The sequence below is a fragment of the Bubalus bubalis genome, chromosome 18, assembly GCF_019923935.1.
Source record: "Bubalus bubalis isolate 160015118507 breed Murrah chromosome 18, NDDB_SH_1, whole genome shotgun sequence".
NCBI lineage: Eukaryota > Metazoa > Chordata > Mammalia > Artiodactyla > Bovidae > Bubalus > Bubalus bubalis.
Window position 1 is genome coordinate 7,654,352 of NC_059174.1, and position 21,403 is coordinate 7,675,754.

Below are 21,403 nucleotides of genomic sequence, written 5' to 3' on the forward strand. Positions count from 1 at the left end.
AAATGGACATCAGCCTCCTGGAACCTGCAGACTGGTGATGGTCTGTGAGTTTTCACCTGGCCGTGATAATATAAGAGGGACAGGAAGGTGGGAAATTTTGGATCTGAATTTAAACCGTAATTAAAGTTTTGTGATTTGACCCTCAGACATTTAAGGACTTCAATAGTACAGTGATTCAGTTTTCATGGACTCTGAAAAGGGTCAGATTTTATAGACATCTGAAATGGTCAATATTTAAGGAAGTCTTTTTTTTTCTGTTCTCTTAGCCATTGGGATTCCCTGGTGGCTCAGATGGTAAAGCATCTGCCCGCAATGCGGGAAACCCAGGTTCGATCCCTGGGTCGGGAAGATCCCCTGGAGAAGGAAATGGCAACCCACTCCAGTACTCTTGCCTAGAAAACTCCATGGATGGAAGAGCCTGGTGGGCTACAGTCCAGGGGGTCACAAAGAGTTGGACACGACTGAGCAACTTCACTTCACTTAGCCATTGACTATACCCTGCCAGCTGCTGAAATAAAACTGTACCTTTAAAAAATATATATATATATTTAGTAATTTAATTTTTTTGCTGTGGTGAGTCTTTGCTGCTATGCACAGGCTTTCTCTAGATGCGATAAGTGGCGTGTGGGCTCAGTAGTTGTGGTACACAGGCTTAGTTCCCTCACACTATGTGGGATCTTCCGTGACCAGGGATCAAACCCATGCCCCCTGCCTTGACAGGCAAATTCTTAACCACTGAACCACCAGGGAAGCCCCAGGAAACTGTACTCTTTAAAAGCGATTCTTTTTCGTTGTGAAAACACGCAGCAGTAGTTGACCTCTGAACAATGTGCGTTTGAACTGTGCAGGTCCATATGTGTGGATTTTTTTTTTTCAGTGTTGCAGGGATTTACTGATACACGGGTTAATTGAAGAAAATCTACATGTAAGTGAACTCATGCAGTTCAAACCCATGTTGTTCAGAGGTCAGTTGTACATGATCCATGGTTGGTTGAACCTGTAGATGCAGGTGTAGGGGGCTGGACAAAGGGGCTTGAGAGTCTGCAGATTGTGGTATCTCTGTGGGTCCTGGAATCATTCCCTCAAGGATACCAAGAGATGACTGTATAATCATCTAAAAAAAAAAAAAGTCCAGTCACATGGGTGAAAAGTAGAAAGGGGGCACGCTGATCAGCCTCTTCAGAACCTCTTTGCCCATCAGCCCGGCCCGCCTCCCCCCACGCTGTCCGCAGCCCGTGGGCCAGCACAGCCAGCTCTGGTTGGAACCACTCGAGTTCTAGGTGGCGCTCCTCTGTGTGAACACATTTTGCAGCTAGTGCCTTTAAATATGTTCAAGACTGCATCTAGTCAGGATTAAGAAGCACATAGTAATCTGAGCAACAAAAGTTTAAAGAATTTTTAACTATAAGAGATTATAGAGTAATGAGGGATTGGCCACAAAGAGGAAACTCTACAAATTCAAGGCGTAGCTGATATAAGGAGCAGCTGAGATGCAGACTTGATCGGCCAGGACAGATCAACGCGTGGCAGAGAAGCCACGCTGGTGGAATTTGCTTGAAGTCAGCCCTCTGGAACGCGCCAGAAATCTGTCCACTGTGGTGCCGGGGAACGCTGCTCACAGGGAGGAGTCTCAGTAGAGACAGTTTACTGCAAAACTGCCTCCAGGAGTGCCAGGGCAAGCTGCCGGGCGCCACGGGCAGCCGTAGCCCCAGGAGCCTGCCCGGCTGCGGGACCAGGGCCAGGCGGCAGAGCCTCCCCCTGCGGTGTCTCCCTGGCACCCTCCGCTTCGCACCCTCCGCTTCGCACCCTGCCAGTTCACCCCTCAGAAGGCTCAGATCGGTTTTCACGAAGCCTGCAAGAAGGGTGGACTCGGCGCCAAAGAGACAATGTGGTAATGGCCAGCATAGCAACTTAGAAATACTGACACCATCCTCAGTGAAACATTCCCTGAGGACGCATCTGCGTACAGTAGATTGTAGAGCCCAATATTAGTGATTTCAGTGTGATTCTTACCACTTCTGCTGTCTCTCTTGATTGAGAATTGACTGAAAATTTTTTTCTTCACTTTTAATGAAAGTGTCACTTGTATAGATACACCTAGAGTGCAGCGAGCAGAAAAGACTTGCCTTTTGTGTAAAATTATTAGTTCAGGGGAAACTACAGAGGCAGGAACAGCAGATACGGAATGTAGGGGGGAAGCAGAGTTGTCTAAATATCCTCTCTCTACCTTCTGCTGCGGTATGTATTCCATCGATTCCGCCTACCTAAAGGCCTCCCAAGGCCTCCTGTTGCACCAGAATGAACCAGCTTCCTTCTGCTGGTGCAGGTCTGTTATCCTTAGGGTCATCCCTTCACCATTCTCTTCCCTGCTCTCCTGTGTTGGATCATGTCTTTTTTTGTTCAAAATCTTCCCTCTTTCTGGGTGTTTTCTGGGTCAGTTTATGGAACAACATTCTGAGAAGTGTTGCATGGGAGATCATTTGTTTTGAGACTTTGTATAGATGAAAATATCCATTCAGTCCTGTTATTTGTTCGGCATTTTGACCGGTTAAACTACTCTCTCCGTTGCACACCCTTTAGAGTACATCAGCCGTCTTCCACTGGAGCTGGGCAGCCTTCCTCAGCAGGGCAGGGGAGTAGTTACCTACGTGGAGCAAGGGTCTGGGAACTCAACCTGTTTGCTAAGACTTTGTCCATCCGTTGTTCTGCACTTAATTCATCCTTCACCCTCCTTCCACGGCTGCCTCATCCTGCCGACTCCAAGCCTTTGGGCGGGTTCCTAAGTGTGGCTTAAGTGTGTCTTCACGTCCCTCGCTGCTAAATTAAGAGCATCTTTTAGACCTTGGGTAAAGGACCTGTTTTTAAACAAGACCCAGAAAGCATTGACTGGGAAAAATTATTCTTCAAGTTGTTCATCACCTTAGGGGAAAAAAAAAGGATCAAGTCTGCCAAGGTTTACTAAGAGTTTACTAAAGAAGGCCTGCACCTCATTATGAGAAGGGCAGTGAACTCAATAAAAAATGACACTTGAACTGAACGTGTGTTTCATGAAAGAGGAGCCACGTGTGGCCACGGACCTGTGAAGAGATGTTCAGCACCTGGGTAGTGAGGGAAGACGGGTCACAACCACACCAGAGACCACACTTCACTCATCGACGGGCAGGATTAGGAAGTGGGACAGAGACGAGTGTCGTAGAATTTGCGGGTCCACACAGTCCCCTTAACCACACCAGATGAGGCCGAAAACTGCTCCAGCTACTGGGCAGAATAAATTGAGTATTAGCTCATACTTTGGAAAAGAATTTAGCTTAATTCTACTCCCAGGGATAAACCCAAGAGAAATTCTTTAGCATATTACAAAAGGAGACACACACAAGAATACCTAGCAGTACTGTTTACAACACCCCAAACCTGGAGCCACAGCCCAGGGGCCCATCAACAGGAAAGGGGCATATTATACAGCCAAAAAAAAAAAAAAAAAGTGATACTCAGCAAGATGAATGACTCAGCAATATAATAGTAAATGAAAACAGCCCCAGAAGATTACAGACAGCATGAAACACTTTTATAAAATCGAAAACTTTAAACGGGAAACTTGAATACAGGATTTGGTTTAATAGTTACCTCAGATGAAGGAGGGGAATGAACCGATGGGGAGGATGATTTGGTTAGAAGCAGGTTATTGCTGAGGTCCTAGCTTTTGTTTTGGGTGGTGGATGTGTGGGGTCCTTGTTACATCATTGAAAATAGCTGGATAATTAAGGAAACATAAGCCTAAAGGGCCTGGGTTCCCCAGGTGAAATAGAGACCCTTACTCACACGCCCTCAGTGCTTTGGTTGTCTGTTTCACTTGTATTTTAAGAGGAAGCACTGAACCCTTGAACAAGTACTTTGCAGTTGAAAGTCATAGAACATATGTTGTTCCAAAGTTAACAAGCCAAATGTTCTAGATGGGATTCATATATCGATAAGTATCATATACTTTGTAGAGTATTTAGTGCATAAATATTTCTAGCTATTTCTGTTCTTTCATAGAAATTTTACATTTTTTTCCCTTTCTTAGGACAAAGTTAAACTATAATCCTCCAAAAGATGATGGATCAACCTATAAGATTGAACTTGAAGGGATATCGGTAATGGTTATGAGAGAGATCCTGGATTACATCTTCAGTGGGCAGGTATGCTGAGACCCAGAGGAAGGAGGACCGAGTAGACCCTCAGGCTCAGGGTGAGGCCGAGCAGCCGCGTCCCCTCCATCTTCCGTCACCGCGGGCTTGACTTGCATCTCCTGCCACACGCGGCACCCGAGCGCTTTCTTCCGGGGTCTGCCCTTGAAAGGAAAGCAGGCTGATTTACCCAGATCCAGGCTTTGTTTCTCCCGTCCTGAGCGCCACCTTCCAGTCTGAGACGTGTACATGTGGGATGCCCCCTCACTCACTGCTGGCGTTTAAACCTCCATTCTAGTCTTGCCCTGGACCCACACTCTCAGGGAACTCGTTCTGTCTCCATGGCATGGACCCAGGAGCCTCTGTGGGCGGTGGGGATTATTCTCTAGAGGTAAAGACTTCAAGACTCAGGTGATGGGCGCCTGCGTTGTTCTCACTGCCTCGGTCCTGTCCCCCCCTCATTCTTTCCTGCTCATTTCCCTTTACTCTCTGTACCCACTTACATTTCTGGGAATTTCATGAAACCCAAGGAGGAAGTGATCAGTGGCTAGGGATCCTTTCCTTTTTTTTGCCCTCCTCTGTCCCCCCGTACCCTGCTGTTCATGTGGTTTAAAGGGTAGCATGAAGACTTAACTATCTGGGTTTGAATTAGGAGGATGCTGATGTACTTTGTGCCTGGTTATGCGAGAGTGCGTTTTCTCTCTGCTCTTGAGGGCACATGTCCTGCTCTCTCTATCTCCTTCCTTCTCCTCATTCTTCTGATTTTCCATCTATAAAGGCTCTATCTCCTGCATAAGTATTCTAAGTACACTCCTTACTTTTCTCTCAGCGTTCATTCTGTCCAGAATCACACTCAGTGACCATCATCCTCTTTGAAGCTTTCTATTTCATTTCACAATGTTACCACTTTCTCGTTTCTCTAAACACTAGGTGGTGAGTGTGTGGAAGTAAGGTTATGTATATGATTATTTAAAATAAATGCACTCAAATCAGTTTGGGGACAGCCCTTAAAATACTGGCGATGCTCTGTATATAGGACCCAACTCTTAGCTAGCTTGTAAAATCAATTCAGCAACAGTTATGACAGGTTAGAAGCCAGTTAGAGCGTATTCATGTTCAGGCTTGCATTTGAAACTTGGAGATCTTACTTACCTGTGGTGCCAAACATGTGTATCTCAAATCGCGGTAAAATGTTTCTTGCTGCACTTCACTATGAGATCCCTCCTCCATGTTTCCCTGTGGAGGATAAGCACCCATACCGTAGGCGAGTGTGGACCGTTTGTGATCATGGCAGTATTTTAGGGGCCTGTGTCTTTATGTTGCCTCGCCATGGCATAGAAAAACTGTGAAGGGGGTGGAGGAGGAAGCATCAATCAGACAATGAAGAAGATTAAGGAAAAGCAAATGTTCGCAGTGGAACTTTGGGGGGATTTATTCCAGAAGGTAGCTTTGAGAGCAAATGGTATCCTTCGCACCGAGTGCGGAGTTTGGTGTCCCGAAGGCAGCGCCTCAGGCAGCGTGGCTCTCCCTCTCTCCAGGGGCCACATGGTATCTTTCCAATACCGTGTGGCAAGAGGAGGGACCCTAATTTATTTGGAGGAAAGATTTTCATTAGTTGAAGAGCTTGCATTTATAGAAATCCCTTTCCGTTTACCGTAGAATTGCAGAACTTGCGACTTCCTGATAAGCAGTTCAGTCATTTAAGGTTTTCCTCCAAGTTAAGCGTGAGCACCGTGGACAGTTCACTCAGAAGGGCTGTGGTGGTGCATGTGGGTAAAGCGAGGGAAGAACTGGGAGAAGCTGACCAGCCACGCACGGTCTGTGTCGTCCCCAGGTACCTTGGGGCCCTCTGTCTGCTCTTGAAAGCAAAGTTGAACCGAGTGAAATCTGCCAATCCTCAGTCGCCTTTGACCTGCAAAAGTGGAGCTCCCGTGGTTTGGCCTGCTAGATTAGTGGTGTGGGTTCTAGATGTACATGCTCAGATACAAACTGTCTGCGACGGTCCTTCCAGATCCGGCTGAACGAGGACACCATCCAGGACGTGGTGCAGGCGGCGGACCTGCTGCTGCTGACGGACCTCAAGGCGCTGTGCTGCGAGTTCCTGGAGGGCTGCATCGCCGCCGAGAACTGCATCGGCATCCGCGACTTCGCGCTCCACTACTGCCTGCACCACGTGCATTACCTGGCCACCGAGTACCTGGAGACCCACTTCCGGGACGTCAGCAGCACCGAGGAGTTCCTCGAGCTGAGTCCACAGAAGCTGAAGGAGGTGATTTCTCTCGAGAAGTTAAACGTCGGCAACGAAAGATACGTGTTTGAAGCGGTCATCCGATGGATAGCGCACGATACAGAAATAAGGAAGGTACCTTCTAGCACGCTCTGACTTTGACATTCCACTTACTCGTATTTGTCTATTCTTCACCCCAGTTTTACATGTTTTATCTTTCTCCTCCAACTTGAAAAACTTACAGAGTTGTGATCTAAACCATGACCTGTTAAACATCTTCCCATAGGCTCTCTAAAGCAGTTGGTTTTTTTCAGATCCGTCTACCAGAGTGAGTGTAATTCATCATATAGCAATGAAAATATTAACACTTAAAAGTGACTTGACATCCTTCAAATGTTGTTTTTAATGGGAAATGTGTTAGAGGATATCAGGTTTGAGATCATTAACACACTCAGGGAGGGTGCTTTAGCCTTTACATTACAGGGCTTTGAATCTCATGTGTATGTCCTAGAGGCTAGCTCCAAAATAAATATATTACATTACAGAGAGGCTTTCAAAATGCATAAGTGCGTTGTTAATTGTTCTTAGTAATCCTTGATTTACATGTTAACGATCAGCTTGTAATTTTTAAATTCCGTAGGTCCATAAGCTGTGTCACTGGGAAACCGCACTCTTAGCCTCAGCTCGGTTGGTACGGTTAGTGTTGTTGTCCACGTTGGTGGGTGGGGTAGCTTAGGAAAGAGGGAAGAAGAGTTTCCAACTTGACAGCACCACTGAGACAGCTTCTCTGTGACCCTCTTCTTGCCTTAAAGAGATGAGGGTGGCTGCTGGGAAAGAAAAGGCAGTTCCTCATTCTGTGGTTAATCCCAGCTTGACGCTGTAAGGACCGCTGGCCTTTGCTGCCCAGGGTATAGACAAGTGGGCCTTAAAATGACGGTTCCAAAGCCCAGAAAAACTAGTCGCCCCACATACGTACAGTGCTGTAGTCATTTGGTTCAAATTTAATGACTGAGTATGAAAGGCATGTAATTCGTATTATACATGTTAGATCATTTCTAGTAGTAATTCCTGAAGAAATGATTACACAGTTGTCGCGACTTTTGTCGTGGAACTTGGGCTTTTTCAGATTTTTCTTATAATTTTGATGTTGGTACATTTTCAGTATCTAGTTGACATATTGTGTCAAGCTCTTTCTGTAACCAATATTTGTATAAATGGGGTATAATTCATAGCACATCCAAGTTACTGAGATAAAGCAAATCATAGCAGAGTTCTTATAGGTTTTCCTGTTGCTATGGGAACCCTGTAGGGTATAATGGAAGCTTCTTGAAACTTCGCAGTGATCCAGCAAAGTGATGCTGAAGTGATGCTATTTTAAGTTAAACTTGTGTTTATCGAGGCCAGAGGAAGTAGAAAGGAAAGGGGCCGCCTCACACATTCAAGCAGCACTGGCCCTTACTCCTTGCCTGTTGATCCTCTGACTCATCAACGCTTGTAGTTTTCTGTGAGTCGGAAAATGTCCCTTCTAAATGCACACTCTCCCTTTCTTCCTGTGCTTTCCACCCTGCTCTGCAGGTCCACATGAAGGATGTCATGTCAGCACTGTGGGTTTCAGGGTTGGACTCGAGCTACTTACGGGAGCAGATGCTCAACGAGCCGTTGGTCCGCGAGATCGTCAAGGAATGCAGCAACATCCCCCTCAGCCAGCCACAGCAGGGGGAGGCCATGCTGGCCAGCTTCAAGCCCCGCGGCTACTCGGAGTGCATCGTGACCGTGGGTGGAGAGGAGAGAGTGTAAGCATGGCCGTGAGCTGTGGTCTAAGTAAGGGAAGAGAGATTTCCATGTGCACAAGAACTCAGGACAGTTCTCAGTATCTAAAGCCTAAATAGCAATCGATTTTTTTTTTAATGTTTGAAACATTCTTGAGAGCAGTAAAACTCGTCATAGTTTTTCTAAGCAGCATATAAACATATCAACTGCTAACTGATCGTCTGCCTCCTCTTAGTTCGCGGAAGCCAACGGCAGCGATGCGATGTATGTGCCCCCTTTACGACCCCAATCGGCAGCTGTGGATCGAACTGGCCCCTCTAAGCATGCCCAGAATCAACCACGGGGTCCTCTCAGCAGGTACCGTGCCCTCATCTGCTTCACTTAAACACAAGATCAAGGGAGACGTAATTTCAGTGCTGTGCAGGATGACGCAGAACCTCTTAAAGATATTGCCCCTCTATGGGGACATGTTCAGCGTGGCTCTAGCTTTCAAGACTGTGGTAAGAAGAGTGTCTTCTGACCCGTCCCTACTGTTCCCAAGTCTTAAATATGTAGCTGTTTTTAAGATGTCAGTAGCGGAGCATTTTTATTGGATGACTTAACTGCTGGAGGAGCAGAGCCGAGTGCCTCTTACCACCCCCTGGCCGGATGAGCACATCTGAGATGCAGGTTTCCTTGAGCCATGCTAGTGCCCGTCTGGGAGAGCCCGGCAGGGTCGAGTTACAGCACGTAACACACAGCCAAAGTAAGAGTGTCATGTAAGAGCAGGCATTTCATAGGAGACTTGAGAAAATAGTACCTAAATTGGTTCCGGCTTAAAGTTACTTTACTATAGAAAGTATGTTTTAGTTTGGAGCCTTATTGGAAGTTCTCGCCAACTTGCTGGCTTCATCCCGCAGGTGCCGTTTCACTTCGTTCCAATTATTGTCTGCAGTCTTCCTGGAACTCTTCTTTCATAGTCTCTGTTTGCCCACTAACATTACGTTAACATTTTTAAGCTCTTCCACACTGTACTGTACTGTAGGTATGGCTAAAGCTGTGGACTAGAAATGAAACTGTAGGTTCCACGATTATTGATGTTTTCATCAACGGGAGACAGCTGAATGGAGTGGTGTAGGCAACAGAATGTGGGTCTGATTTCTCGTTCTTTTTCTCAGACTTATCTTCCTTAAATTTTCCCCCCATAATGTGTATAGTTGTTCATAATTTTCGCACATGCACACCTACCACAAAGGTTCCTGTATCACTAACTTTCAGGTTTCCTAGAGGGGTGGTTGTTTCAGAAACTTGAAGCAGTGAGGAGAGGAATTGTTTCCAATCATGTTGACCAAAGTTGTGAAACGATTGAGTAGTTTCTATGTGTCCAGCCTATTCCATGTTTCTTCTTTTCCTGCCTTTTTTCAAAAAAAACTTGATCGACTTTTTTTGTCATTCAATTTTTTCCCTCTCTACCAGATTAGAGGTTATATTCTATGTCTCTGTCCCTTTGAAAGTTACATTAGCATCCTCAGCCTGTATTGTTAACAAAGTCTAGAGTTAATCAGTACATTTATACTCTATTTTTCATGTTCCACAGTTTTACAGTATTAAAATATGTGGTTATTTACAAATAAATATTTACACATATATGTGTTTTGTTAATGTATATTATATATACACCTATAGGTAGTATTCATTTAGATTTATCCACATATTTACCAGCTTCTTTGTTTTTTCCCTCTTACTCCTCAAACTTTCCATCTGGGATCATTTTCCTTCTCTCTGAAGTTCATCCTTCTGAATTTAACATGGGTCTAATGATGGCAAACTCTAAGATTTGTCTAAAGATGTCATTATTTTGCCTTCAATCCTTAAAGGATGTGTTTGCTGGGTATAGAATTTTAGGTTGGCCTCTATTATTGTTCAGCACACTGAAGATATTTTTCTGCTGACCTCTGTTATTCCTAGTTGTTAAGTGAGTTATCAGATATAAAACTTTGTCTTTTCTCTGGACTAGATTTAACTTTTTTGTTGTTTTTTGTCTTTTTTCCCTGTCATTTCAGTATTAGGTGAACATTTTATTTGAAATTTTACCATATTTGGGGATTGTTGGGCATCTTGACTCTGAAGGTTTGCCTTTCATCAAATCTGGAAAATTTTTATTTATTATGTCTTCAAATGTTGTCCTTGCTCATTTTCCTCTGTCCCTCTGCTTTTGGAAGTCAGATTAAACATGGCTAGACCTTTTTACTCCATCCCCTGCCTTCTGCCTTCTTTTTGTTTTGTTTTCTTTGTGATGAATCTGCCATTGAATCCATCCATTGAATGTTTTTCATCCTTTTTTTTCCTCTAGAATTTTCTTTTTTTCAAACCTGCTGTGTCCATCCCTTCATATAGAGTTATCTTTAAATAACATAGTGAGCATTTTTATTTTATCATCTCTCTTATTACTCTAATATTTGAAATTTGCAGTCTTTTTCTAGATTACTTCCTATTGTCTGTTTCTACTGCTTCATCTTCATAGAGTCTAGTTCCTTTGTATACCTGAGTATCTTGGCTGGGTGCTGATCATTTTATTAAAAATTATTTGTAGGAAAACTTTAATGATTTAAAATCTTAGAATATTAGATTCTAAAACTTAGATAAAGGTACTGTCTTACATAGAAGTTTTGCATTTGTTTCTGCCAGTTGCCTAAAAATACTAATTTGTAATTACTGTAAATCAAATTCAAATTTTGAGATTTCCTAGATAAGCAAGGATATTTAAATTTGGCTTCTCATTCTGGTTGGCCTTCCTCCTGAGGGTTAGAACTTCAAAGAGGCTTTCCTGCCAGAAACCACACTCTCTGTGGGCCTGGGATTTAGATTTCTGTTTTCTTCATGCCCTCAAAGCCATTAAGAGAAAGCTTGAGTTTTTCCCACATTTCTAATACCCTCAGAGCAAAATGGTTTCCATGCATGGTAACCTCTCCAGCCTACATTTCCCTTCAGTTTTACCAGTGTCTCTTTGGCTGTTTCTTCTTTAAGAAAACTATTTTATTTTAAAATAGGGGCTGGGGAACAGAACAGACAAACTGAAATAACGTAAGAGTCATTTGATGACCGGATGGGTGGTGTCAGTTTCCCTTTTAAGCCACAGAGAAGTGGGAATCTGCTCAGAGATTCTGAGTGAACTGAAATGGTCAGAGTGACTGACAGATTAACTGTGTCATCAAGGATTGAGTGAAGTGTGACAAAGATCTCAAATCCCTTGTCATCAAAAAGGTGTACTATCTCTGCCCTCACGGCATTTGCATTTGCCTGGGAATGGGTATTGAAAACTTACGCTTCAACTTTCTTGTGTGTCTCCTTTGATTTTTTCAGAAGGGTTTTTGTTTGTATTTGGGGGCCAAGATGAAAACAAGCAGACCCTGAGCTCAGGAGAAAAGTATGACCCAGATGCAAATATGTGGACCGCATTACCACCGATGAACGAGGTAAATAAAGTGTTGCTTTTTTTGTTTGATGTTTCTTTTTACCCCCGTTAACACTTTCGTTTGCTTCTGCCTTTGAGTGAAATGACAGAGACAGCGGCCCCGCCAAGACCCCTGCCTGGCATGCCTGTGCCCTCCATTGCCAGATACCCACGTGGCACGCTGCCCGCCTCCTTCTCAGCAAGGCCTCCCCTTGGCCCTCAGCTCCCCTTTCGCCTCCCTTGCTTTTTTTCTCTTCATACCACATCGCCCCTCCTCACACACTAGGCCTTTCTAAATTGTTCTCGCAGACTTCTGGATGGCAGGGCTTCTGTCTGCGTGGTCAGCGCTGTGAGGGGGTGAGTGTCACACTGCGGGCAGCCTTTGTGCAGGCCCGTACGCACCACCCCACCACGACCACGGGCAGGCCTATTGCTGGGGCTCTTACACAATTTCACACGTCAGCTGGGAGCCACTGCCACCCATGCTGAGCAAAAATCATTTTATGGAACCAGGCGGTAATCATTCTTTTTCTTGTCATGAGCTGACTTGAGCGAAAGGTAAGGATTTTACCCGTGAATCCACCTCGTGTGAAATCCCTTGTTCCGGGAAATTCCTGGACTTGGGTTCTCTATCTCTTGTGATAGAAGAATGAACTTCTGGGGAAAGCAGAACTGTTTGAGAGACACAGTTCTGAGTCTTGTATTTCTTTGCAGGAATGTAATGAAAACCTGTCATTTGTATTAAATGTATGATTATCAGCTTTCAGTATGAGAGTCGGCCTTTTGTCTACAAAGTTCTTTCATGTTTTTTCAGGCAAGACATAATTTTGGAATTGTGGAGATAGATGGCATGCTGTACGTTCTAGGAGGAGAAGATGGAGAAAAAGAGCTAATTTCCATGGAATGTTACGATATTTATTCTAAAACCTGGACAAAGCAACCTGATTTGACCATGGTTAGAAAGGTGAGAACTATACCTCGTGATGACTAATTCACACACTGGCTTTTAAAGGTACTGTGTCTTCATTTCCACGGATGCCTTTTAATGCGATTGATAGTGTTAAAGCATTAACATTACGGAAGTCTGTCTTTGCTGGTAGCTTCTTGCCTTCACTGTTGCCAGTCACATACCAAGCTGGGGAGCTGTGTGAGCGAGTTCACGGGGGCGGTGGGCTCTGGGCAGTGCTCTTGTGCCTGCGGCCCACACCTGCTCCATGATGCCACTAACCTTGGCAGGAACCAGATCTCCCAAACCTGTTTTCTTAATCGTTGTGCACACTTGGGCGGAAACATTAATCCATTGATCCAGAGGTGAAGAACTGCCACTGGTTTCTGAGAAGAATGAAAACTAAGGGCTCCCATTAGCTGTTCAGGACTTGGTCTGTATTTCTGTTCCCTGGTGGAGACGGGCATTTCATCATCAGGCCAGAACCTTTTTAGTGCCCTGGGTATTTCACACCTAGGTACTGGGACTCACTGGTAATATGATCACTCACTGTGTGTGCCCTTCCAGCTGACTTAATTTGGGGCAAGAATTGAGTGACATCTTGCTGCTCTGTGGACTCGGCATCTTGGACTCTTCAAATAGTGGTGAAAGAAGAGAGCTTGGAAAGCTCCTTTAAAAGCAAGGCTTGTGTGCTTATCTCACTTAGTGGAGTAGTGTTAGGTGGAGCTAATCCTTCCCTGAGGACAGTATATGTATTACCCATGCTTTTCCCATTTTTGAAAGCCAGCCTCCGTCAGACCCTCTTCCAAACATCTCCCAGGGTTCCAGCCAAGCTGGTGTTGACTCAGCCAACTTTTAATGATAAACGTTGCCTCCCCCACTGTTGCTTCCTCCTTCCAGATTGGCTGCTATGCAGCTATGAAAAAGAAAATCTATGCCATGGGTGGAGGATCCTATGGGAAGCTCTTCGAGTCTGTGGAATGCTATGACCCCCGGACCCAGCAGTGGACCGCCATCTGCCCCCTGAAAGAGAGGAGGTGAGAGAACGGGGTGTGGGCTGCGCAGAGGCCCCTTCGCCTGGCTCTCGCTTCTCCCTTCTTTTAAACGGATCTTTTATTTGACTTGCCATTTGGTTCATATAACGCTAAATGAATAATCCACACCCTGAAAAAGGAAAACTCATGTATTTGTGAAACACTGAATGTCACAGAGCTAAAACAAGCAAAAGAGGAATTAGGGAATCAAGTCCTGAGATGTATTGATGAATCCAGTGCTCAGTATGTGTGTGTTGTGTGGCCTTTCAGGTTTGGCGCGGTGGCCTGTGGAGTCGCCATGGAACTGTATGTGTTCGGGGGTGTCAGAAGTCGCGAGGACATCCAGGGGGGCGAGATGGTGACTTGCAAGTCGGAGTTCTACCACGATGAGTTTAAAAGGTACATGTGGACGGCTTCGTGTGGCTTCTGCAGCTCTCTCTCTATGCTTTCAAAGGCGTGTCTTAGCTTCATTTAGTTTTGCTTTCAAATTGTTTCACTGAACTTACCTATTTATGTCTAATGCATACCGGATATTTATTTAGTGACTTCAGAAGTCTTGGTAACTCATAGGAAAGCCAGAGAAAAATGTTTCTCAAGTGCAGAGCAGACCTTGATGCTTTTGATAGCTTTTAGGAGAAAGTTTAAACTCCTTAACTTAGCAGATATGGCCTTTTGTGATATGACCTGTGTGTACTCTTTCTGCTACGGTTCAACCCAGGTGCTTCACCTGAGTCCCACTGGGTGGTATCTTCCCTCCAAAACATGGTATCATTGTCTCAGCTCTGTGCTTTCATACTTTTCCTTTTGCCTAAAACTTCCCTTCTCACATTTATCCAGTTAATTTGGCTTCTTCAAAACTCAGCTTAATGATCACCCCCAAGAGAAGGCCTTCTCATGTCTCCTGGTCTGAGTTGGGCTCCTCAGTCTGTGGTCCCATGCCTGTCTCTTGGATTGTGACTGTGAACTGAAGCTCCTTCGGGGCGAGTTCCAGCTCAGCTTTGGGTCCTAGCTTCTGGCCTCACCCCAGCTTGTATCAGACACTCAATAAACATGGTATCGGAGATTCTTGAATCATCTGACGGGCTGCCATACATGTGAGGTGGAGTCACAGCATCGGTCCAATCCCCCTCACTTCGCTCCTCTCACCTGTTTTATTATAACCACCCAACAGCGTTTTTCTTGCAGTAATATGTTCACATCCTACAGGGAAATTGCTGTGCTCAAGTTAATCTTGTGATAGCATTTCGATCGTGTTGCCAGAAGGGGGTGCCAGAATATAATGTTTCATTTCACAGTATTTTAGGGTAAACAATGCACAGTTGCCAAGATTTTAGAAATATGTATGTTATCTATTAATGTATTTTAATTTTATGATGTTTGCATAGCCTATTTTTTTTTTCCCCTTCAGTTACTGGGGGCAGACAATCTTACGAAAATTCACTAGATAAAGTGTGAGAGCAATTTGAGAATGCTTGCTACTATGGTTGGGACAGGGGCAGAATTTCAAAGACTTTTCTACACCTCTCTTCCATAACGTGTTACTGTGAGGGCTGACTGTTCACGCTACAAAGTAGTATATGAATTTCCTTCCCAAATGAATCTCAAAACAGTTGCCCAAGTTCATTAACAAGCAGGGGTCAGTACACTTGGTTTCTGATGAAATATTGATGTAAGCCTTTCCCATAATGACTGAACTACTGTTGGGACAGTGTGAGCTAGAGAGCTGTATCTCACTTGCTGGAATAATCAGGGTTGCTTATGGTTTTACCATTTCCTGTTTCTGTTTTGATTGTAGAGGACTTGAAGCTGGCTGTGAAGTTTTCAATCTCCCTTGATATGCTATCATCATTAGAAGCTTTAGATTTCTCTCAGGTTGTCTCCTGTTTATGGAGTATTAAGTAATAAGAGTATTGGGCTTCCCAGATGGCTCAGATGGTAAAGTGTCTGCCTGCAATGCGGGGCACATGGGTTCAATCCCTGGGTCAGGAAGATCCCCTGGAGAAGGAAATGGCAACCCACTCCAGTACTCTTGCCTGGAAAATTCCATGGATGGAGGGGCTTGGGTAGGCTCCAGTCCATGGGGTCACAAAGCGTTGGACATGATTGAGCGACTTCACTTTCACTTTTCACTTTCAATAAGAGTATTAGTTGCTTTCGTTCATAATTGTTAAACATGACTATTACTTCTTCGTTGCTATTTAAAGTACTTCCCAATAAAATTCACTTATCTGTAGTTTGCTTATATTCAAGTTCTCCAGTGTTTGTTCACAAATGAAGAAAGCTTGATTTCTGTTGTCAGTATATAGGACTCTTGTTTAAATAAAGCTAAACATAAACATACAATACTAAGTGCCATATATTACCTCACTTAACACATTTAATCTTCAAAACAGCCCTCTGAGACACAGGTACTCTTTCATTCCTGTCTTGCATATGAGGAAATCAAAACACAGAGAGGTTGAGTCGTGTGCCCCAGAACACACAGACAGCGTGTGGCAGAGCTGGCACGTGACCGCCTCAGAGACCGCCAATTCAGAGCCCACACAACAGTGCCTCAAAGCTTAGTCTTTCCCATGAAAACCCATAGAAGGGGGACAACATCTGTGAGTACGTTCTCTCTTTAAAGCTCAGATGTTTCTAAGTGTGTGGTATTTGCATACTTTGGAAGCTGCTGCCAAATGAACAACCTGCCTTAGATTGAAGACTATTTATTGTTTTTAAGTAATCTCTTGTCTTTCCTGTCTTTGTTCCCTATTTTTAGGTTAAAAGTTTCCTGGAAAAATGCCACATCTTACTATTTTCTGTGTTTCTGACTAAAAGCAAAACTGTTTGAAGGAAAGCAAAAAATTTTTTTTAAATTGCCCTTATTTATACCAAGTCACAGTAACGACTTCATATATCCAGAAAGACAAGTGTGTCTATTTCTGCTCTTTGCATTCCTGGTTCTAGTACTGTGCTACACTAGAACTGCCATCCTCCCAGTGGCCTGTATGTTTTTTAAAGTCATCTTTGATTCTCTCTTATGCTTCACATCTCATGAGTTGCCAAATCTTATTTTTTTTAACCTCTATAGTGTTTTTCGCACATACCCACCTTTATTTCTCTGCCACAGCTCCAGCGAGTTCACTGTCATACGTGCGGTGTCCTTAGCCTTCTAACCAGTCAGTCTCTCGGATACATTTCACCTACTTGTGCTTCTGAAAGATTAATCTGCCTTTGGTCATTTCATTCAGATGGAGATTATTCCTAGTTACCCCTTGCTTACCAAGTAAAGACATTAGGATTTAGCCGCTTCCTCAGGGCCCTCTGTGATCTGAGGTTGAGAAAAATGTCCGGCCTTTTCCACTTTCTTCCTTTCCCGTGTTCTGGAGTGCAGCTCACTTCTTACAGCCATCCTGTGTCTTGTTGCCTCTGTGCATTTGCTCAGGCCACGTGCCCTCCCCTTCTCGTTTTTAATAGATAAATCAGTTAACTATTCTCTAAAGTCAAGACCTGTCAGCTTCATCTTTTGATGAACATATACTTGGATAGACATCTCTGACCACTGGCCACATCCCCATATGGTTCTCTGACCTGCGGATCAGGGACCATTACGGGAGCAAGGGTTAAGTGGAAGTCACCAGAACATTCCTCCCCTGCTAAGGTAGAGAACCAGGGGCAGTACTGCATCCTGAGGAACATGCAGACCTCAGTGCCACCATCAAAGACTCACAAGTACAAGGGTGGTGCCCCACACATCCCCACTTAATTCACTTAGAATAAGTAGAAAAGTCAGCTGCAGTGTGGAAAATAGCTGTCAGCGTTCCATAAACTTAACAGGTGGTTAGGTCGTCACCGACCTAATGATTAACTAGTAGGAGTTAAGTGGAGGAGTTAACTGCTAACCTGTGAGAGGAGACTCCGATGAAAGCAGAAATAGTCAAGAAAGAAGTTCAGCTACAGCCTTTAGGACCGAGGGAAAGTGTCCCAGGAAGGAACAAACTTGGAAGTTTGCTCCCCACCCTGCAGGGCTGGGATTCACCTCTGTAGAGCAGGGGGTGCCGTGGCCCAGGATACAGCAGAGCCCTGGGACGCCGGGGCCAGAGCTGGTGCGCAGGAAGCTGCTTGCTGGCCAGCAGAGCACCTCCCTGCAGGTGAGCACCTCCGGGTCCCCTGCACACTGGAGACGGCAGAGCGGACCAACGGATACCAGGGAAGAAGCCCTTTCCTCTCCGAGCCTTGCAGTCCCTCCAGCGCCCTCTGTTAACGAAGTTTAGCATTGTACTTACCTTCTCAAAGAGCCTGCTGCACATCAGAGTTCATTTTCTCCATTGTGTGATCTGTTTCATTGGTTTCTCCTGTCTTATTTCCTTCCTTTTACTTACTGTGGGTTTGTTTTTCCTTTTCTACCTTCCTCAGGTAGCATATTAGATTTTTAAAATTTCTCTGCCGCAGTCCCCTATCTTTCCATCATAAGCCTATTTTCCTTTTTCACTTACTGAGCATCGTTGTGCTAGCTGTGTCCACATCCCTGCCTAGTAAATAATCCCATCATCTGAGTCATCAGAGTTGGCGTCTGTTAATTGTTTAGTCCCCCGAGAAGGGGCTCTCATTTATCTGGCTCTTTTGCTGAGTACGTCTGGATTACGTCCCGGCTTTGTGAGCAGGACACTATTGAGGACCTGAGGTCTCTTCTGGCACTCCAGAGAGGTGCTCCCAGCGTTCTGTAGCCAGTGGGCGTGCTCAGACTTGCTGAGCCTCAGGTGCAAGCATTCGTGGGTCCAGTGCCCATAAGACATGAGGTCAGCGATCGCCGGATTTCACTTTGCAGGGAGAGCTCTTAGTTTTTCCCTTTTCCTATTTATTAGAGGCAGCTCAGAGGCAGGGGCCAAGCTGTATTCCCAGTCCCACAAACTGCTTGATACCAATCAGCTTTCAGATATTAGAGGAATCGGATCTTCGCTTTATAGCAGCTTGGCCTCTGAGTTGTTCCATGATCTTGGACAACATTCTGCTTCTACATTTCTTGGGATTCAAAATAGGGAATGTACCACTCTGTAACAGTCTGGGGAGAGTGTGCATTGGGAAAAAAGAAAGCGCTGCTCTTAGTGAAATAATTGTACGTGCTCCGGTAGTGAGTGGAGGCCTGGACACTGGTGGTGCTAAAGGGCTTACATACGTTTCCTCTAACTGAGGTCTGCTCTGACCTGGCTCTGCTTTTAGCTATGAAAGGGAATTGATCAAATTTACTTAAGTGAACATTATTATATAGCAGAGTCTAGTTTGTTTTGTTTTAAAGCAAACAAACAAACAAAAAAACCTTTTATTTGGGAATAATTTTAGACCTGTAGGAAAGTAGCAAGAAGAGAGTTCCCATAAGCCACTCACCCAGCTTCTCCTACTGTTAACACCTTACCTGCTGTAGTATTCACTTCAGTACAGTATTATTAACTACAGACTTTATTCGACTTTATTTCACCAGTTCATCCACTAATATCTTTTACCCAAACTGCAGCTGTATTTTCTACTTATTCTAAGTGAATTAAGTGGGGATGCGATGGGGCACCGCCCTTGTGCTTGGGAGTCTTTGAAGGTTATTGGACGGTTTTTTACTAGGATGTCTCTCCACCTGGGTTTGTCTGATGATGTCTTGTGATGAGGCTGAGGTTGTGCATTTGAGGTGGGGATCCCTCATAAGTGCTTCTGGGCCCTTCTCTGCCTGGTGTCAGGGGGAGAGACACTTTGTCCCATTACTGGTGATGCTAATCTTGATGACATGGTTAAGGTGCCATCTGTGGGGTTTCCCCCACTGTAAAGTCACTGCTTCTCCCTTTGTAATTCATGAATATCTTGGAAGAGATAATTTGAGAATATGCGAATATACTGTTTCTCCTTAAATTTTCACCACTAATGGAGCGTCCTCGATGGACTGGCCTCACGGCAGTTAGAACCATGGTGTTTGCCTCCTGGGGATTTTTCTGCTTCCCTCATTCCTTCTCCCTATGTCAGCTGGAGTTCTGTAAAGAACAGCTGTCCCTTCTCTGTATTTTTTTTAATGGATTTGGCCGTTTATTTCTATCAGTATGGACTCACGGATATTTATCTTAATCTCTGAGTTACCCAGCCGGGACTGTGTTTACTGCATTGCTCCAGCTGGTCCCGCTTGGCCGTCAGGAGCTGCATGTTGGCTCTGTGTCCTCTGACACACCTCATCCTTTCTGCAGCGCTTCCTCCATGGCAGCACAAGATGGTCCAGGCTCATCTTGTGTTTTCTGTCTCAGCTGTGGAATCAGACACTTCTTCATGGAGCCCTGGCTCCTTTTCATGGTTATTAAATTGATTTTCAACAGAAGAGCCAAGGCAATTCAGCGGGGAAAGAAATGTATTTTTAGCAAATGATGCTGGAAAAACTAGCTATCTGTATGCCTAGATATAGGGATAAAAAGGACTTGACTCTTATACCTTACACCATATACCAAAGGTAACTTGAAATGTATCATAAGACCTAAATGTTAGCACTAGAACAATAAAATTTCCAGAAATTTTAATTTAAAAAACTTCTGCAACTTTGGAATAGGCAAATATTTTCTAGAAGGACATAGAAAGTGTGAACTATAAAATGAAAAAAAAAATGATAAACTGGAATTCACCAAAATTAAAAAACCGCTGTTCTCAAAAGCCCCCATTAAGATAATGAAAAGACAGTCTACATGCTGGGGAAAAGGATCTGTGATACACATATCCAGAAAAGGACTTGTAACTATAAAATAAAAAAGAATCTTAAAATTCAGTAAGAAAACCCAGTTTGAAAAATGAACAGATCTTTGAGCAGACATTTCACCAAAGTAGATACACAAAGTGTCCAGTAAGCACACACACAGATGCTCAGCATCATTAAAGTAAAAAAAAAGACCAACAGTACCAAGAGCTGGCAGAAATGCCCAGCAGCTGGAATTTTCACACGTTGCTCATTGACATGCAAAAGGACACAACACCCTGGAAAACAGTACGCATTTTCTTATCAAAGGAAATACACCTTTTCTTATCAAAGGAAATACACCTTTAACCGTATAAACAAGCAAGTCCATAGCATAAGCACACAAAAGAGCTTTGCCCTCTAATGTTCAAAATAGCCAGACACTGGATAGTTAGTTAATCCCACAGTCGTGTCGGACTCGCGATTCCATAGACTGCAGCCTGTCCCGCTCCTCTGTCCATGGAATTTTCCAGGCAAGAATACTGGAGTGGGTTGCCATTTCCTTCTCCAGGGGATCTTCCCAGGGGATCGAACCCAGGTCTCCCACATTGCAGGCAGACGCTTTACCAGCTGAACCACAAGGGAAGGCTGACACTAGAGACTGCCCCAGTGAACCTGAACAGGTCAGTGGTTGACAAATTCTGCTACACCAGTGTAGGGCAGTCCTACTTAAAATAACAAGAAATGAGATAATGATGAAGCCACAGCATGGGTGATCTCAGGAACACTGTGCTGAGGGACAGGAGGACACTGAACAGTGCAGTCTCTGATTCAGTACACGCCACCTTCCGGAACAGACAGGCTTCAATCTAAAGTGACAGGCGGGAGATAAGCGTTTCCCCAAGAAGGCGTGTGGGGGTCGTGCCTCCTCCTGTTGGCGGCCCCGAGTTTTGTCATCTCAGCCGGCCCGGATGTCACGGGCCATCTTCTTAGCCTCCTTCATCCTGTCCCTCTGTTTTCAGGTGGATCTATCTTAACGACCAGAATCTGTGCATCCCGGCCAGTTCCTCTTTCGTGTACGGAGCCGTCCCCATAGGCGCCAGTATCTACGTCATCGGAGATCTCGATACAGGTCAGCGTGTTAAGGGTGA

At 44.6% G+C, this 21,403-nt stretch overlaps 1 protein-coding gene across 5 annotated transcripts in view; it reads left to right on the forward strand.

Moving 5' to 3' along the window:
• The window catches only part of GAN (gigaxonin), a 49,296-nt gene that overhangs the window by 22,357 nt on the left and 5,536 nt on the right, over positions 1-21,403 (forward strand). For 4 of the 5 annotated variants that reach the window (XM_006044477.4, XM_025268443.3, XM_006044478.4 and 1 more), the window contains 9 exons: positions 4,064-4,178; positions 6,178-6,528; positions 7,969-8,186; positions 8,399-8,520; positions 11,506-11,618; positions 12,411-12,560; positions 13,443-13,579; positions 13,847-13,975; positions 21,275-21,384. In XM_006044477.4, coding sequence (XP_006044539.1) covers positions 4,064-4,178; positions 6,178-6,528; positions 7,969-8,186; positions 8,399-8,520; positions 11,506-11,618; positions 12,411-12,560; positions 13,443-13,579; positions 13,847-13,975; positions 21,275-21,384 — 1,445 coding nt within the window. The remainder of the gene's footprint in view (positions 1-4,063; positions 4,179-6,177; positions 6,529-7,968; positions 8,187-8,398; positions 8,521-11,505; positions 11,619-12,410; positions 12,561-13,442; positions 13,580-13,846; positions 13,976-21,274; positions 21,385-21,403) is intronic. The other variant, XM_044932147.2, reaches the window with a different exon arrangement.